At 45.1% G+C, this 19519-nt stretch overlaps 1 protein-coding gene across 1 annotated transcript in view; it reads right to left on the bottom strand.

Annotated features, from left to right (window-relative positions):
- Window positions 1-19519, bottom strand: part of RIF1 (replication timing regulatory factor 1) — a gene marked incomplete in the record, with an annotated part of 1305990 nt that overhangs the window by 736121 nt on the left and 550350 nt on the right. The window contains 1 exon segment of the mRNA XM_044074885.1: window positions 10079-10141. Within this exon segment, the coding sequence (XP_043930820.1) occupies window positions 10079-10141 (63 nt within the window).

Below are 19519 nucleotides of genomic sequence, written 5' to 3'. Positions count from 1 at the left end.
GCAATGTCTACCTTTGACACATCTTTTCCCCTTTCAGTACTCCAAATGAGAAACCTTTTCCATTTTCCTGCATAGTTCCTTCTTGTTGAAGGTCTGCGGGCCTCAAGGATAATGTCTTTAACCCTTTGGGATAAATCTGGGTTAGCTGCTCTTATGTAATGTTCCAGGCAGTCAGCTGCAGAGTTTTCAGGTTTGGATGCAGGGTGTTGTAGCCGCTCTGAGTTAACAGCAAAGGAATCAGGGGTAGTGTCCACATTTCCCCCCCCCCCGAGACATGCTCCTCAGTAATGGATACCAATGTTGTCTTGGCCAGTCTGGAGCTATCAGAATGATCCTTGGACGTTCCTCTTTGATTTTCAATAGCACCTTGTGCATCAGAGGAAGAGGTGGGAATGCATATGCTGTCAGGCCTTTCCAACTGAAGGATAGAGAGTCCACCTTCCAAGCAAGTGGGTGGTATGTCCTTGTGCAGAATTTCTTGAGCTGGTGATTGAGTGGGGATGCGAATAGGTCTATTTGTGGCAGTCCCCATTTCCTTGTGATGACCTTGAAGATGTCCGGGTGTAGCATCCATTCATGAGTATCCGAGGTAGTTCTGCTTAATATGTCTGCTAGGATGTTTTCTTTTCCCGGTACAAAAATTGCTTGTAACTGAATGTTGTAGCTCAGAGCCATATTCCATAGGTCCAGTGCCATCCGGCATAGAGGGTATGAATGAGTGCCTCCCTGTTTGTTGATGTACCACATGACTGTGGTGTTGTCTGTCCTTATCATCCACTGCCCTTCTTGGAGGAATGGTCTGAAATTCTGGATTGCTAGTTTTACTGCCAGCATTTCCTTTTGATTTATGTGCAGGTGCAGCTGATCTGGAGTCCATAAGCCTTGTATGCACTTGTCCAGCATGTGGGCCCCCCAACCGAGGTCTGAGGCGCCCGTTGTGATGGTTTGGCTTGGTTGAATGCTGTGGAAGGGCAAACCTGGGTTTGACTGGCATGCCTGAGCCCACCATAGGAACTCTTGTTTCAGGCATGGAATTAGTGGTATTTCGGTTTCTAGGCTGTGCCTGTGTTGAGACCATAAATTCTTCAGGTACCACTGTAGCTTTCTCATATGCAGTCTGGCATGAGGGACCAGGATTATGCAGGATGCCATGAAGCCCAAGGCCTGCAGTACTTTCCTTGCTGTTAGTTTGATCTGCTTTGTTAATGCCAAGAAGTAGAGAGGAAGTTGTTCTTGTTTTTCTGCAGTTAGGAATGCCATCTGTTTTACTGTGTCCAATTCTGCACCTAAGAAGGTTATTCTTTGGGATGGTATCAGTCTTGATTTTTTATATTGACTGTATATCCCAGGGCTTGCAGTAAGCAAATGACTCTTTGTAAGTCTTCTGTTAGCTTGTTTTTGTTGTCCGCTTGTATCAGGCAGTCGTCCAGGTATGGATATATTTGGATTCCCTGAAGCCTGCAGTGAGCGATTACTGATGCCAGGCATTTCGTGAACACTCTGGGCAGTAGATAAGCCAAAGGGCAATGCTGAGAATTGATAATGCTCTGATCCTGCAAGAAATCTGAGGTATCTTCTGCAATTTGGTCGTATGGGGACGTGCAGGTATGCCTCCTTGAGATCTAGAGTCACCAGCCAATACTCCTTGCCCAGCATGGGAAGAAGTTGCTGTAGGGTCAGCATTTTGAATTTTGGAACAATGATGAATGTGTTTAAAGCGGACAGGTCGAGAATAGGCCTCCAATTTTTCTCTTTTCTTGGTACCAGGAATAGTCTGGAGTAAAATCCCTTTCCTTGTTCCATAGATGGTACCCTTTCCACAGCTCTCATCTTTGCTAATTGAGCTATTTGTTTTAGAGCTTCTGTCTTTTGATTTGGTGGTAGGTTTGGCATTCCTCTTTTCCTGGTAAAGTATGGAAATGAAACCTGTAGCCTTGATCTATAGTTTGCAAAATCCACTTGTCTCTTGTGATGTAGTGCCAGTTTTTGAAAATAAGGCTAACTTTCCGCCTAAGGGTGCTGCTATTTGTTCCCTGGTAGGCGGTGCCAGGCCAAGTCACTGTGATTGTCCTGTTGCAGTGGTAGTAGTTGTGTCTGTGCCTCGCTGGTTGTTACCTTGCCACTGGCGTCCCTGTAGGCACCTCCTCTGGATTGATTTCTGCCTCTTGAACGCCTATTCCTGCCTCTCTGTGTTTTAGAGGAGTCTGGAAAGGACCAATTTTGGAAGGCCAGTTCCTGCTAAACCTTGGAGGCTGAACCTGTAAGAAATCTTTCACTGTTTGTACAGATTTTGCCTTCTCTTCCATTTTCTTCAGTACCTGCTGAGCAGGAGAACCAAATAAACTGACCTTATCCATAGGAGCATCTAATAGTTTTGCTTTAACATGATCCGGCAAGACCTGTTCTTTCAACCATGCATGCCTTCTTATAACTGTGCCAGTCATGGCTGATCTAAAGGAAGCCTCCAGTGCATCATAGCCACATTTTAAAGAATGGTTACTAACCTGCTGAATGTTATGCACCATTTCTAGAACATATTTCTTATCTAAAGAATCATCAGAGGACAGTTTCTTAGTTAACTGATAAAGCATAAACCCCTGGTATTAGATCATATGAAACTGACAGTTCAATGCCCTAGCTGAGAGAGTAGCAGAGGTGTATACTTTTTTACTCCATCTCTCTAAGGACCTGGATTCCCTTTCAGAGGGGAGAGGGTTTTTAACTGAGGTCGAAGCTACTGCCTTAGGCCCCTGGGAGATAGTCTCGGGATCTGCAAAAGGAGCCTTGTATAAATGGTGATGCGTGTCCGGGACCCTGTAGAACCTATCGGGCTTAGCAGGGGCTGGAGGCAAAGTATCAGGAGCAGTGCAAGCATCATTAAATGCATCATCTCCAACAGGAAGAACTGGAGGTATAGCTAAAGGCCTATGTTGTGGTAAATGCAAAAAAGTCCTAAGCCTTTTCCTTGAATCTGAGAAATCTTGCCCCTGCCATTGGAATTGCTCTCTCATGGCATGTAAGGTTTCCCCAAAGGAAAATTCCTCTGGTGGAGAGGCAGAAGGAATCGATTCCTCAGCATTTGAGTCTTCATAAGGAGAAAAATGAGCCTCTGTATTGTCTGTATCATCAGAAGAATCATCTGAGGACACTGGCTCAGGGGGCTCTGCTCTAGGTCTCTTTTCTGGAGGAGGTTGAGAGGCCCTGTCTGGATGAGGTTGGGATCCCCTTATTAAAGAGATGAGATCCTCTGCCAGAGTGAGCATTTGGGAACTGGAACTGGGCCTGTGAGAGGGGGGCTTAACAGGCACAGACTTAGAAGTTTTGACTGCTTTAGCCCTGGCAAAGGCCTTTATGGACATGGCTGCAGGCGGCCTAGCAGCACCACGTGCAGGGGTTGAAACATCCAAAGGGATGGTGTCCGATAATTCTTGTGAAACCACAGTAGCAGGTTGAATTTCAGAGGCCGATTCAACGAGGTTAGAAGGGGCCTCGGTAGTAGTCATGGATTCGGCTGAAGATAGAACCGTTTGCTCGGTTTCGGCCGAAACCGAGACACTCGCGGTTTGCTTAACTGCGGTTTCGGCCGAAACAGCGGACCGGGAGTGTCGGCCCTTTTCTTTGCATTTCTTAACAACTTGTGAAGTCGGAGGATCCGACGGCATTATGTACGCAAAATCTGAGCCGAAAAACTGTTCAGCAAACTCCGACCGACGTCTAAGCTTCCGTCGGTTGAAAGAAGCACAGGCTAAACAAGCTGCTACGTCGTGGTCTGGGCCTAAACAAGGTAAGCAGTAAGAGTGGAAATCTTTATGAGGTATTTGTTTCCCACAAGTTAAACAGTTATTCACTTTTTCTGACATCGGCTGAGGCAAGAAAGAGTCCCCAACGGGTACTTAGCTTTTAGAAGTCTTCGAAGTAGTATTCGGTAGTAGTAATCTCTGGATCTGACCGACCGGCACTTGCGAACAGCTTCTGCTTCGGGCGCCACGCGGCAAGAAAGACTGAGGAAAATGGCGTCGGCTGATGCCTTTATACCCGAAGAACTGCAGCTATGACGTCGGGTGAAGTGCGACACCAGCCGAGGCCAGACCCAGACTTTGGAATCCGGCCGACCGAAGGGCTGCCTGACGACAGGACAACCCATTTGTAAGGACTGCAGATGCATCCTTGAAGGACATGGAAAAGGTTACTGTTAGCTGCCTGTCGGGTGCCAGGATCAGCCACATAACACAAGCACTCGGGTCACTCCAGAATAAGTACAAATAAGACTCTGTCATTGTCCATGTTGGTGTGAATGACCTGAGCCGTACCTCCCTGGACTACATGAAGAGAGACATGGAAGAGCTCTCTGATCACGTAGCCCAGGCCGGTATAACCCTGACCCTGAGTAGCAGGCCGGTATAACCCTGACCCTGAGTAGCATAAGCCACGCTGCTTCGCTAGAGACGGCTTGCACCTGTCACGCTTAGGCTTTCGAATACTGGCAAAGGCTCTTGCCACCCCCATAGTGCCTTTTTTAGGCAAGGCTCAAAAGACAAACCGCCGAGAACAAGTAACAAAAAACTGAGGGTAATGCTACTCAATGCCAGAAGTCTAAACCTCAAAATGCACGCACTCGAGGCACTCTTCAGTATGGAGAAACTCGATATATGTGTAGTAACAGAAACCTGGTTTAAGGCTCCAGAGAGCATTTCAGCACTACCAGGTTACAACTCACACCATACATTTCGGCCACAGAACCCGGACTAAAATACAAAAGGCGGGGGCACATCCATATTCATCAAGGATACCCACACCTCCAGGTTAGTGGCACAGCACGATGCTTCAGAGATCATCCACATGCAACTAAAAACGGGCAAAACTGCAATTCAAATTGTAGCTTGCTACAGGTCACCCACCATGTCCCAGGAGCCCCATTCTGCATTTCTGGAAACACTGGGAAACAAAGGTCCTACGAAACACCCTAATATTGGGTGGTTTCAATTACCCAAACATTAACTAGGAGAACTACTGAAGTACTAACTCGCTTACCCAACATTTCCTAGAATTTATAAACTCAAATGCCCTGGATCAACTGGTCAACACTCCCACCAGAAAGACAACATATATTGGACCTGGTCATCACCAACATGGGCGATCGGTGTTCCACACCGGAGGTCAACCCCTCGCTGGTTAGATCTCACCATAAACAAATCACTTTGGATATCCACATTCCACCCCCGGACAAGGAAACCACCCTGAAAAACATTTCAAAAGCAAACTTCACGTTACTTAATAAAGCACAGCCATTCCACAAGGACCAAGCACAACTAAACAAAAAAATAAAACGGACCACCACGGTCAATCACTTCACTTTATTTGGACACAAAAACCAAATGAAGTAAGCGCTTTCGCCAGATGCCAAGTCCAGCTTCATCAGAGTCTCTGGCGAAAGCGCTTAGTTCGTTTGGTTTTTGTATCCAAATAAAGTGAAGAGATTGACCTTGGTGGTCCATTTTATTTTTTATTTTTTTGTTCACGTTACTTAAGACCACGGTGGAAAGTTTCAATGCCCCCATGCTAAAGGATAATGCTGTCCAAGCTGCAAAATCCTTCACTAATGCATTCTACGGGCACCTACAAGAATGCATGGATTGTGCTATCCCAAGCAAAACCAAGACTCACTCCTCCAAGAAAAGGAAACCAGTCTGGTGGACCCCCGCCATAAAAAAAAGTTATGTATTCACCATAACGTTCTATGCTGGCAGTCCATATCTCACCCTTCATTTTTACATATGGGCTTGGAGCCGATCCTAGGCTCCAACTCGGCCAATTTTCAAGCTCGAAGACTTCTGGTTGGCTCGTGGCTAAGCAGGTATCCCATAGTGTACCAGTGCAATCCCCAGACCTTGTTTGCTGCTCACTAGAAACAGAAAAAATCCCTAACCAACAAACCAATACTAAAGGGTCGCCAACCAAAAAATGTAAAGTATTACCTCCAGATCTTCTAGGATGGGGGCAGGAGGGCAGGTTGGTAAAAATAAAGAGTGAGATGGACTACCAACATGGAACGTTATGGTGAGTACATAACTTCTTTATGTTAAGTAGTCCAATCTCACCTTCATTTTTACATATGGGACAGCGTCCCTAGCGCCTTATTCTTGGGCGGCTCATTGGAAAAATACTCCTGAGCACTGTGGAGCCAAAGGATGCTCTACCCCTAGAAGCCAAATCCAACTTATGAGTAATGAAGGTGTGAGGGGTAGCCCACATAGCTGCTGCACAGATATGATCAATTGGTACCCGGGCTTGAAAGGCTGCAGAGGTAGAGAGAGACCTGGCAGAGTGAACCTTGATCCTGTGGGGTAAAGGTCTGCCCTCCGAACTGTAGATGAAAGCTATGCAGCTAGAAATCCAGTTAGACAATGTAACCGTAGAAACTGGTAAGCCCAATCTGGAGTCAGAAAAAAAAATGAACAACTAGTCTGACCTCCGAAATTCTCTGGTCCATTGCAAATAAAAACGTAGCTGTCTGAGAACATCCAGCTGATGGAAATGATATTCACCTGCATTGCAATGATCGGGAAAGAAAACTGGAAGCTCAATGGACTGATTCAAGTGGCAGAACAAGAAACTTTGGGAACAAACGAAGGATTGGTACGTAAGGAAACCCCATCTTTATGGAAGACTAAATAAGGTGGCTTAATAGACAGGGCTTATAGCTCAGATACACGTCTGGCTGATGTAATAGCTACTAAAAACACAGTCTTCCAAGACAAATATTTTATGGAAGATGAATGAGACTGTTCAAAGGGAGGGGATGTTAGTTTGGACAACACAAAATTTAAGCCCCAAGAAGCCACAGGTTCTTGTAATGGTGGTCTCAGTAAAGTGGCTCCTCTCAAGAAAGTCTTGCATAGGTTATGAGATTTAAGTTTGACATTTGGAGACCCTAAATAAAAATGAAAGATTGCTGCCAATTGTACTTTGATGGTGGCCGCGGCAGATCCCTGCTGAAAAAGCTCCGAAAGGAATTCAGGAACGGAAGCGGTGTAAGGATCCACTTTCATTTTTTGTGCCCAAATAGAGAACCATTTCCATTTACTGTCATACAGCCGTCTGGTTGAGGGTTTATGCGAGGATAAAAGAATATGGGACACTGATGATGAAACATCATGAAGCCTGACTAGAGATGGAACTAGAGCAGCCAAGCTGTTAACTTGAGGGTGTGGAGAGAGGGGTGTAGCGAACCCGACATGTGGGTCAATAGATCTGGAACTGGGTCCAGAATCCAAGGATCGTCCAGGAGGAGAGGGTCGAGGAAGGGAAACCAGACCTGACAAGGCCAGTAAGGAGCAATGAGGATCAACTTGCTTCCCAGTCTATTGACTTTCTGTATTACTTTGGGGATAAGAGGGAATGGAGGAAAGGCATAAAGAAGTCCCATGGACCAATTGTGGATCAGAGCATCTCTGGGTGTTCCCCCGGGGGGGGGGGGGGATTAGGGAAAAATAACTGTTGCACTTGGCATTGACTGGACTAGCAAAAAGGTTGCAGCAAGTTTGTCCCCATTTTTGGAAAATGTGTTTCACTATTTCCCATTTCAGAGACCACTTGTGAGGCAGTAAGATTGCCCAGCTTATCTTGTCGGCTATCACGTTGGTTGTCCCCGGAATGTGTGTTGTCACCAGGAAGCGCTGGGAAGAAATCGCCCATTCCCAAACTCGCATGGCCTCTCGACAGAGACACCTGCAACAGCTGGAAAGACCACAGAAGCATCTCACCAAGAGGATCACTGGCCTCAAACAGATGCCCTATGCAGCTCGACTCAAGAAACTCTAGCTGTACTCTTGTTGCATACCGCCTACTCAGAGGTGATCTCTGCCTGACATACAAGGCCATGTCCAACCCAGAATTGATGGACATGCTCCACCTAAAGAAAACCATATCCCCTCGATCCACACACTCTAGGAATCCAAGCCTCACCACAACAATAAACAGGATGTGCTGGAGGGAAAGATTCCTGTCCCAAAGACTTCCCAAGCTTTGGAACGAGATTCCAATCTACATTAGGCAGAGCTCCTCGCTAACACTCTTCAAGAGAAACCTTGACAAGTGGATGGGAAACAAAGTTTACCCCGGGGATCATTTCAGTGGCTCTGCTGGACAGAGGCGCAGGAAACTAATCTAAGGGGGCGGTGAAAGCCAGCACATTCTGGCTAGGCTTATAAATGCCTTCAGGCAGATAGCCTAGTACCTACCTATGAACCTATATGAAGAAACGAGGACATAAGAGCAGAAACCAAAGTAGCTCCAGTTGCAAAAAAGGTCAAAAAGAGCAGATTACAATGGTTCAGACAAATGTGCAGAAAAGCAAAAGACAAATCAGGTGATGAAGATTTGGGACAGACAAGAAGAAGACATGAGGAAATGAGGGTGCCCAGCAACGATGTGCATGCATTGTGAGAAAGAAGACCTGCGTAAGTCAGGCATATGTCGAAGAAGGTAGGAGAGTGGCAATGAGAGAGATGGCAACAGTCAACACCTTGACCCCATGTAGACAACTGTAGAAAGGGGTTGATTATTTTAAAAGCATGGCATACAGACCCAAGGACATCAGAGAGCCACTTTATTTGGCCCTACCAGGCCCATCAGCTAGTATAATGCCTCCTTCGGCATGTACCTGACCAGACATGTTCAACAGCTAGAATGCCTACACAGGTTCCTTACTAAATCCAAGGTATAAACACATTGTCCTATGTGGATGGCCACAAAGCCCTATCTCTATACTCTGTCTCCTACAGGTTACTGAGAGGTGATCGACATCTCGCATACAAGTCATCCTCAGATTCAATTCTGATGGACCTTTGGCACATTTGCAAAATGAACAGCAAAAGAACCACTAGCCCAAGGATTTAAATGTTGCTTGTGACAAACAGGACTAGTTGATGAGAAAGATATGCTTCTCAGATGCTCCCGTCCCACATTAAGCAGTCCATCCCCAACCGTATTTAAGCATAACCTTGACCAATTGATAGGAAATTCACCCAGAGTCTGGCCCCCATGACTCTGACAGAAAAAGGCAGACAGCAACTATGCCCAAATGAACATACTCCACCCCCCCCCCCCACATAACCTTTAGAGACTTCCTAACATACCTCCCCTTCCTAATAAACATCCACCATACACAGGGACACAAATGGGTTGGGTTGGGTTGTGCAGCTATGTTTATGAAGGCCCTGGTGGTGGTTAGTTTAGTATATACCTAAGGCACCAATCAATGAATGTGGCCCAAACATCCAGTATTATGGCAATCTTGTACCCAAAGCCAATTAGCTTTTCTATCAACCAAATTAAACAGGCAGGAAAACTGGTGTTTTTTCACAAGTCAACCAATTTAGTCAGACTCGTACTGTACATCACACACAAACACAGACGCACAAAAAAGGCTGCATACATCAGAGTACGTCTACAATCAATCAGTATGAAGAAAATAAAGATGGTTGCAATTGTATCAAATAAGCATGACACTGCAGCAAGGTTATGAAAACACTCTGTGGGATGTGGTGTGGCTAGCACATAATTTCCAAAAGTGTAGTCACAAAAAAAAAACACTGAAATGTAGGACAGATTTTCAAGCAAGAGTACATGATGATAAACTAAGATCCTAGTAAGTACTACTTATAGAACTAGTATTCAATAAGGACCCACAATCATGTCACTACACAGCAGGAGCACAAGTGTTTCAGACTGGTCAAAGACAAAATACTACAAGCACACAAGTTGCAAAACTAAACTTCCTGGAAGAAATGCAATAAACTATGCCTAAAAATCCAGATTACAACTGCTAAATCAATGGCACTTAACGTGCTATGACAGGAATTAAGCACACATGGAAAGACACTGGGTATATTTGAAATTAAACTTAGATCTCAAGAAATAAGCGAGATATGCAGAGTGAGAAACCAAAGATTACCAAAACAAGCACAGCATTCATATTTAGTCTACTTACTACTGAACTACTGTGCATCTTCAAAACATTTGTAACAAAGTACTGACCTCCAGTGTTTCATGAGAAACCATGTCGCATTGTACTCACCTGTTTCTATGGCAGTCCTAACAAAAGTGAGTATATCCTTCCAAATTCGGTTCAGCACAGCATCTGCATATGTACAAAAATAAATACACATCATACCCAGATTTGCAATATAAAACTTAAACATTGAAAAATAAATTTGCAAGCATTACTGTACAAAATTTCAGTTCTAAACACATTACAAAGTAACCCAATCAGTGCTCCCAATCCCCAACAAATTAACTGGATAATCAGATTTGCTTTCTAAAGACCCCAAATGTTATTGATCTTCCCTTTATTTTTCTCACTAACTGCTCCTACAAGCACATTACACTTTATTCAAACACCCTATGTGCAACTTTTTTCATTTTTTTCTCTTCACTACAAGCTTCAGATTTCATCATCAGTCTTATCTTACTTCTCTTAGGCCCTCCCATTCGAATCACTAGTGTTTTAACACTATTCAACAGTCAGTCTATCTCACAATGAGAACACCCTTTCATCACTTCCTACCACGATGAAATCATATTTAAGCAGGTTTTAAATTCCCCTTTCTTTTATATAACCCTTTTATTTTACTATAAAAATAACAGATTCAATTCTAACATCTGCAATGCAAGTCCTCTACTGGGGCTCGTACTGCCACAAATTGCAATACATTTTTATCTCACACTCCACATTCCTAAACAACCTGGAGAATATTAGGGTCCAACCTAACACACTCGTACTGGGCGACTTCAACTATCCCTCCATTAACTGGGAAAACTACTTGTGTACCAATACACTTGCCCAACGCTTTCTGGAATTCATTAATTCCAATACCCTGGACCAATTCGTTCTTACTCCCACTAGAGGTAGCAACATCCTTGACCTGATTAAGATGGGCGACCATTGTTCCACACCAATAGTCAACTCCTCCCTGGTTAGACCCGATCATAAGCTAATCACCTTGGAAATCCACATCTCTCCCACCCCTCCAACAAAGGTAACCACCATGAAAAACGTCTCCAAAGCTAACTTTGGGCTCCTAAAAACAGAGGTGGCTAACTTCACAGCACCCATGCAAATGGAGAATAGTTGCATAACTGCCATATCATACACCAAAGCACTGTACAAATACGTACAGAAATTCATGGATCTCGCCATACCCAACAGAACAAAGACGCTCTCATCAATAAAAAGGAAGCCAATCTGGTGGTCCCCTGCTATAAACAAACTCTACAACAGGAGGAGGAAATTGATGCAGAATAAGGTGAAGTCTCAAGACTGCAAAGACTCCCTTATCAGCCTCAGTAAAATGTTGAGATCCCTCATCAAATCCTCTACAGCTAACTATGAAAACAGAATTGCAGCAGATAGTAAAGACAACCACAAGGCCTTCTACAGTCATGTGAAGAATCTCCATGGCAATGCTGAGATTTGCTCTGAGCTACTGTCATGTAAAGAATCTCCATGGCAATACCGAGATTTGCTCTGAGCTACTGCACAACGGTATCTCCTATACCAAGCCAACAGATATTGCAAACATACTGGCAAACAGATTCAGTGCTAACTTTACCCCTCTCTCCCCAAGGACCAATCACAATACCAATAGATTGCCAGGCACCCAGTATTACTGCTGCACAGGTTAAAAAGTACAGTTTTGTACCTACCATAAATGTAGATGTCCGAACTGGATAGCATCTGCAGTCATAACAACTGGGTTGTCCTGTCGTCAGGCAGCCCTTCAGTCGGCCGGATTCCAAAGTCCGGGTCCGGCTTCGGCTGATGTCGCACTCCACCCGACGTCATCTCTGTTGGTCTTCGGGTATAAAAGCATCAGCCGACGCCATTTTCCTCAGTGTTTCTTGCCCCAGATGCCAGTAGCCCTCTTGCAGGCTAAAATTTGGATAGATGCCAATGTTTCCAAATAGATAGAGGTAAACACAACAATAAGCATGTATGTACATATATACAAACAAATACACCATAAAAGACTCCCCAACAGCTAGCTATTAGGAGGGTAAATACCCTAGGAGTACCACAGAGGGGAAGGAGGGAGGGTAATCCTGACTGCAGATGCTATCCAGTTCGGACATCTACATTTATGGTAGGTACAAAACTGTACTATGTCCTTCATGGATGCATCTGCAGTCATAACAACTGGGTAGAATACCATAGCCAACTAGGGAGGAGGATAAAAGTAGATTATGGTGTGTTTAGGATCCCTTGCAGTACAGCAGTGGCAAACCCTGCTCGGGATCTGGAATATAGAGGCAAATTATAATGCTTGGCAAATGTATGCACGGAGGTCCAAGTAGCCGCCTCAATAATGTCTTTGGTTGCCACTCCTCGTAAGAAGGCTGTGGTAGTGGCTGTTGCCCTTGTAGAATGAGGTCTTATGTTCTGTGGAATTGGTTTTCCATGGAAGGAGTAACAGAATCGTATGCAATTTCCTATCCATTTGGAGATTGTCTGTTTGGAAATAGCTTTTCCTTCCCTTCCTGTTGCATAGGCTACAAAAAGTTGGTCAGTCTTTCTGCTATTTTTGGTTCTGTCCAAGTAGTAGCGTAGCTGTCTAGGTACATCCAAGGTATGCAGTATTCTTTCGCCTCTGTTTTGTGGGTTGGGAAAGAAGGTAGGTAGGTGGATTGCCTGGTTTAAAGACACTCTGGATACCACCTTGGGCATAAATGTAGGATTAGTCCTCATGGACACTCTATCTTGGTGGAAGATTAGGAAGGGTTGCACTGCCATTAAGGCCTGTAGTTCAGAAACCCTCCTTGCTGAAGTAATTGCCAGTAGGAAAGCAGTTTTCCATGACAGGTGTTGTAGGTCTGCTGTTGCTGCTGGTTCAAAGGGTGATAGTGTCAACTTTTCTAGCACAAAGTTTAAATCCCAAGCTGGTAATGGTGGTTTCCTTGGAGGTTTTACATTCTTGATTCCTCTGAGGAACTGCCTGAGCAAAGGGTGCGAAAAACAGGTGGATCAAAGCTGTATTCTGCTGAAATAGCTGATGCATGTATCTTGATGGAGGAGTAGGACAGGCCTGAATGAAGAAGTTCGCCAGATACTCCAGAATGTTAGGCATATCTATGTTTGACACATCTTTTCCTCTTTCCGTACTCCAAATGACAAACCTTTTCCATTTTCCAGCATAGTTCCTTCTTGTTGAAGGTCTGCGTGCTTCAAGAATAATGTCTTTAACTCTTTGGGAAAGTTCTGGATTAGCTGCTGCTATGTGATGTTCCATGCAGTCAGTTGCAACGTTTTAGGTTTGGATGTATGATGCTGTAGTTGTTCTGAGTTAACATCAAAGGCATCAGGGTATTGGCCACATATTGTTCGAGACATGCTCCTCAGTAGTGGGTACCAGTGTTGTCTTGGCCAGTTTGGAGCTATCAGGATTATCCTTGGACGTTCTTCCTTGATTTTTAGTAGTACCTTGTGTATCAAAGGAAGAGGTGGGAATGCATATGCTGTTAGGCCTTTCCAGTTGAAGGAGAGCGAATCCACTTTCCATGCTAGTGGGTGGAATGTCCTTGTGCAGAATTTTTGAGCTGGTGATTGAGAGGTGATGCGAATAGGTCTATCTGTGGCATTCCCCATTTCTTTGAGATGGTCTTGAAGATGTCCGGGTGCAGCTTCCATTCGTGGGCATCCGAAGTGGTTCTGCTTAATATGTCTGCTAGAGTATTGTCTTTCCCAGGTACAAATATTGCCTGTAACTGGATGTTGTAGCTGAGTGCCAGGGTCCACAGCTCCAAGGTCATTCTGCATAGGGGGTATGAATGAGTGCCTCCCTGTTTGTTGATGTACCACATGACTGTGGTGTTGTCTGTCCTTATCATCAACTGGCCCTCTGAGAAATGGTTTGAACTTTTGGATTGCCAGTTTTACTGCCAGCATTTCTTTTAGGTTGATGTGCAGGTGAAGTTGATCCTGTGTCCACAATCCTTGCACGCATTTGTCCAGCATGTGGGCCCCCCCATCCTAGGTCTGAAGCGTCTGTTGTGATGGTCTGGCTTGCTTGACATCTGCGAAAGTGTAGGCCTGGGTTTGACTGGCATGCCTGAGCCCACCATAGGAACTCCTGTTTTAAGCATGGAATTAGTGGGATTTCTGTTTCTAGACTGTGTCTGTGTTGGGACCATAAATTCTTTAGGTACCACTGTAGTTTTCTCATATGTAGTCTGGCAAATGGAACCAAGATTATGCATGATGCCATGAAGCCCAAGGCCTGCAGTACTTTTCTTGCTGTTAACTTGTTCAGTTTTGTTAGTGCCAAGAAGTAAAGAGGAAGTTCTTTTGTTTTTCTGTAGTCAGGAATGCCATTTGTTTTACTGTGTCCAATTCCGCGCCCAAGAATGTCCTTGTTTGGGATGGTATCAGCCTTGACTTTTGTAAATTGACTGTGTATCCCAGTGCTTGTAGCAAGTAAATGACCCTTTGCAAATCTGTTGTCAGCTTGCTTTTGTTGTCCCCTTGTAGCAGGCAGTCGTCCAGGTATGGGTAAATTTGAATTCCTGTAGTCTGCAATGGGCGATTACTGATGCCAGGCATTTTGTGAATACTCTGGGCAGTAGATAAGCCAAAGGGCAATGCTGAGAATTGATAGTGCTCTGATCCTGCAAGAAATCTGAGGTATCTTCTGCAGATTGGTCGAATGGGACGTGCAGGTATGCCTCCTTGAGATCTAGAGTTACCAGCCAAGACTCCTTGCCCAGCATGGGAAGAAGTTGCTGTAGGGTCAGCATTTTGAATTTTGGGACAATGATGTATGTATTTAAGGTGGACAGGTCGAGAATTGGTCTCCAACTTTGTTCCTTTCTTGGAACTAGGAATAGTCTGGAAGAGAACCCCTTTCCTTGCTCTGCTGTTGGCACTCTTTCCACAGCTCTCATGTTTGCTAACTCCATTATCTGGCGTAGAGCCTCTGTTTTTTGATTTGGAGGTAGATTTGGCATTCCTCTTTTGACTGGTAAAGTGTGGAAGTGAAACCGGTAACCTTGATCTATGGTTTGTAAAATCCACTTGTCTTTTGTTATGTAGTGCCAGTTCTTTGAAAATAAGGTTAACTTTCCGCCTAGAGGAGCTGCTATTTGTTCCCTGGTAGGCGGATTTAGGGTTAAGTCACTGTGGTTGTGCTGATGTAGTGGCAGTGGCTGTGTCTGTGCCTCTGTTGTTACCTTGCCACTGTCGTCCTCTGTAGGCACCTCCTCTGGATTGGTTTCTGCCTCTGGAGCGTCTATTCCTGCCCCTTTGAAATTTTGTGGAGTCAGGAAAGGACCAATTTTTGGCAGGCCAGTTCCTGCTAAACCTTGGGGTTGAACCTGCAAGAAATCTTTAACAGTTTGAACAGATTTTGCCTTTTCTTCCATTTTCTTCATAACCTGCTGGGCAGGTGTACCAAACAAACTTGTCTTGTCCATAGGAGCATCTAGCAACTTAGCTTTAACATGATCCGGTAAAGCTTGTTCCTTTAGCCATGCATGCCTTCTTATCACTGTGCCTGTCATGGCTGATCTAAATGAAGCCTCCAGTGCATCATAGCCACATTTTAAGGAATGGTTGCTAACCTGTTGTATGTTATTTACCATCTCTAATACATATTTCTTATCAAGAGATTCATCAGTGGTTAGTTTTTAGTTAACTGATCAAGCATAAACTCTTGGTATTGTATCATGTGAAACTGACAGTTTAAAGCTCTAGCTGAGAGAGTAGCTGAAGTGTAGACCTTTTTACCCCATCTGTCTAATGACCTTGCTTCCCTTTCAGAAGGAATAGGGTTTTAGCTATGGTCGGCTACTGCCTTGGGACCCTGGGATATAGTTTCTGGGTCTGCAAGTGGGGCCTTGTAAAGGTGGTGATGAGTATCTGGCACCCTGTAAAATCTGTCTGGTTTGGCAGGGGCTGGGGTAAAGAATCTGGAGCGGAGCAAACATCATTGAAAGCATCATCCACCACAGAGAGAACAGGAGGTATAGCTAAGGGCCTGTGCTGTGGGAGGTGCAGAAAGGTCCTAAGTCTTTTTCTGGAGTCTGAAAAATCCTGTTGCTGCCATTGGAACTGTTCTCGCATGGCATGCAAGGTTTCCCCAAAGGAGAATTCTTCTGGTGGGAAGCAGCTGGAATGGATTCTTCAGCATCAGAATCTTCAAAATTGGAGAAGGGAGCCTCTGGCTGGTCAGTTATGTCTGATTCATCAGCAGAATCATCAGAAGACACTGGCTCAGGGGGCTGTGCCCTAGGTCTCTTCTCTGGGTGCTGAGAGGCCCTGTCTGGGTGAGATTGAGATCCTCTAATTAAAGAAATTAAATCTTCTGCCAAAGTAAGCATTTGAGAACTAGAAGAGGGCCTGGATGTGGGGGGTTTAACAGGCACTGTTTTAGTAGTCTTGGCTGCTTTAGCCCTGGCGAAGGCCTTAATGGACATGGCTGCTGGAGGCCTAGCAGCACCACGTGCTGGGGTAGAGACATCCAAGGGGATGGTGTCTGATAAATCAACCACCGTAGTGGGTAAAATTTCTGAGGTCGATTCAAGAGTTGTAGCAGGGGCCTCAGTTGTAGGAGTAGGTTCAGTCGTACTTTGATCAGTTTTCTCGGTTTCGGCCGAAACCGAGACACTCATGATTTGCTTAACCATGGTTTCGGCCGAAACCGCGGACGCGGTGTCGGTCTTTATCTTTGCGTTTTTGGTAGATTGGGTAGTCGGAGGATCCGGCGGCATAATGTCGCAAAATCAGAACCGAAAAACTGTTCTGCAAACTCCGACCGACGCCTAAGCGTTCGTCGGTTGAAAGAAGCACAGGCCGAACAGGCTGCTACGTCGTGGGCTGGGCCTAAACAAGGCAGACAGTAAGAGTGGAAATCTTTATGAGGTATTTGTTTCCCACAGGTTAAACAATTGTTAACTTTTTCTGACATCGGCTGAGGCAAGAAAGAGTCCCCAACGGGTACTTAGCTTTAGAAGTCTTGAGTAGTATTCGGTAGAAGTAATCTCTGGATCCGACCGACCGGCACTTGCGAACAGCTTCTGCTTGGCGCGGCAAGAAAGACTGAGGAAAATGGCGTCGGCTGATGCTTTTATACCCGAAGACCAACAGAGATGACGTCGGGTGGAGTGCGACATCAGCCGAAGCCGGACCCGGACTTTGGAATCCAGCCGACTGAAGGGCTGCCTGACGACAGGACAACCCAGTTGTTATGACTGCAGATGCATCCATGAAGGACATCAGCATTGTCCAAGGCCAAGAATACAGCTTCTATGGGACTTGACAGTATCCCTGGCTGTATTCTACATGAACTAGAGAGTGAACAGGGACCTCGCCTTTGTGCCCCGTTCAATTACAGCCACACCTCAGGCATTGTCCCCACCAAATGGCACACTGCTACAGTCATCCCTCTCCACAATGCAGGAGCGACTACAGACCCCGGGAACTATAGACCCATTAGCTTGACGAGTCTGATATGTAAAGCTATGGAATGCATCATCATGGACCTAATAAACAAGGATATAGGGAATCGCCAAACTCGGGATCCTACACAGTTTGGTTTTGTGAAAGGTAGATCATATGCCTGGTCAACTTGGTTGACTTCTTTGAGCTGGTCACTAGAGCTGTGGATGAAGGTAAGGTGGTTCATACAGCTTATCTTGATCTGGCCAAGGCCTTTAAGATACCATTCCCCACTCAGGAATCATAGAAAAACTTACTAAGCTAGGCATCAACCCCTATATCACTAGGTGGGTTGCAAATTGGCTCACAGATAGAACCCACAGTGTGAAAGTAGCTGACTCCAAGTCAGACTGCTGACCAGTTACGAGTGGAGTCCCACAGGGTTTGGTCCTCTCCTGTTTGGTATCTACTTCCCTGAAGTCCAGGCCAACACGAAGGGACTCCGGTTGACAAAGTTCACAGATGATTGTAAGTTGGGAGCTATTATTAACTCCCCAAGTGATGCTGATATCCTACAGAAAGGCCTCGATGAGACCAATGACTGGTGTCAGAACCATGGCCGTAAGCTCAATGCCAAAAAATGTGTCTTCATCCCCTTTGGGAAAAATCTGGTTCCCTTGAATTACCACACTGATGGTAGTCCACTGAACACAGAAGGTGTTATAAGAGATCTGGGAACACAGGTTGACAGCAACCTCTCTTTTGACCACCATGTTGCCACTGTGGTCAGAAAGTCCTATGCGGCACATCTCATTACTAAGGGTTTGCATCCAAGAAGTAAGAGGTCATTGTCTCCCTCTACTCTTCCCTCATTAGGCCAATCAGAGTACAACGCCCCATTTGGCATATACCTCACTAGACACGTGCAACAACTGGAGATGCCTCAAAAGTACTTCATAAACAGGATCCTAGGCCTTAAACACTTGTCCTATATGGACAGACTCAAAAAACTCCCAGCTATTCTCTGTCTCACATCGCCTACTTAGAGGCAATCTCTGCTTGACTTACAAAGCCATGTCTGACCAAGCGCTGTTAGAAATGCTACAGCTAAAGAAATCACAATCCCTCTGTACCACACGCTCCAGAGACCTCAACCTCACTACCACAATCAACAGAACATGCTGGAGGGACAGGTTCAAAACCCAGAGACTGCCCATGCTATGGAATAGACTTCCCATACATGTCAAGCAGAGCACCTCACTGGCCCTCTTCAAGAGAAGTCTTGATGAGTGGATGGGAAATAGAAAATTCACCCCGAGGATCACTCCAGTGGCTCTACTCGACAGAGGCACTAGGAACTAAGGTTGGGTGGCACAATGCCAGGGTAATCCTATGGGCTAGGCTTGTAAAGGCTCCAGGGCCATTAGCCTAGTACACACCTATGAACCTCCAGAAGTTCACATGCTCAAGGGAATGGGCACATGTCTTCAGTGCTATGCACAGAGGAATCCGAGCACTGACTACATGCATGCGCACTGGCTGCTAAACCCTCCCAGGTCACCTCCACTTCTAGCAAACACTTCTTGCACATCAAGAAATAATGGTAACTTTATACCTACACTATTAAAGTAATAAATGGAAAACTTATAGGGAACTCAACTGCCAAGGCTACCCCCAACACACTAGTAGTTTGGACAGTACACATGACCAAAAAGTGTCAGGGTACCTAGTCAAGCAGGATTTCCATTGTTTAATCTTACATGAAGCATATACATTCGTAGTATACCAACTAGTCTATAATGAGGTTCACTCTGATGGGTCATTGGACTAGGATGAATTCCAACCTGTAAACTACCAGAAATACGATGGAAGATAGTTCAAGGACCAAAGTTCAGAAAGCACATTACTGAAATCTAGATGTGCATAAAAGGATATCCAAATCCTTGACTCACAGAATAGGTTGGTACTAGGCTATCGGCCCTAGGGCCTATACAAGCTTAGCCATAACAATTCCCTGGATATTTCTTCCAACAATATTTACTTCCCTGGACTCTGTCTAGCAGGGTGACTGACATGATCCCAGAAGTGAAT

Source organism: Protopterus annectens, chromosome 6.part0, assembly GCF_019279795.1.
Source record: "Protopterus annectens isolate FY-2018-M chromosome 6.part0, PAN1.0, whole genome shotgun sequence".
Taxonomy (NCBI): Eukaryota; Metazoa; Chordata; order Ceratodontiformes; family Protopteridae; genus Protopterus; species Protopterus annectens.
The sequence above is the reverse complement of the archived record's forward strand: the minus strand, read 5'-3'. Positions and strand labels throughout refer to the sequence as shown.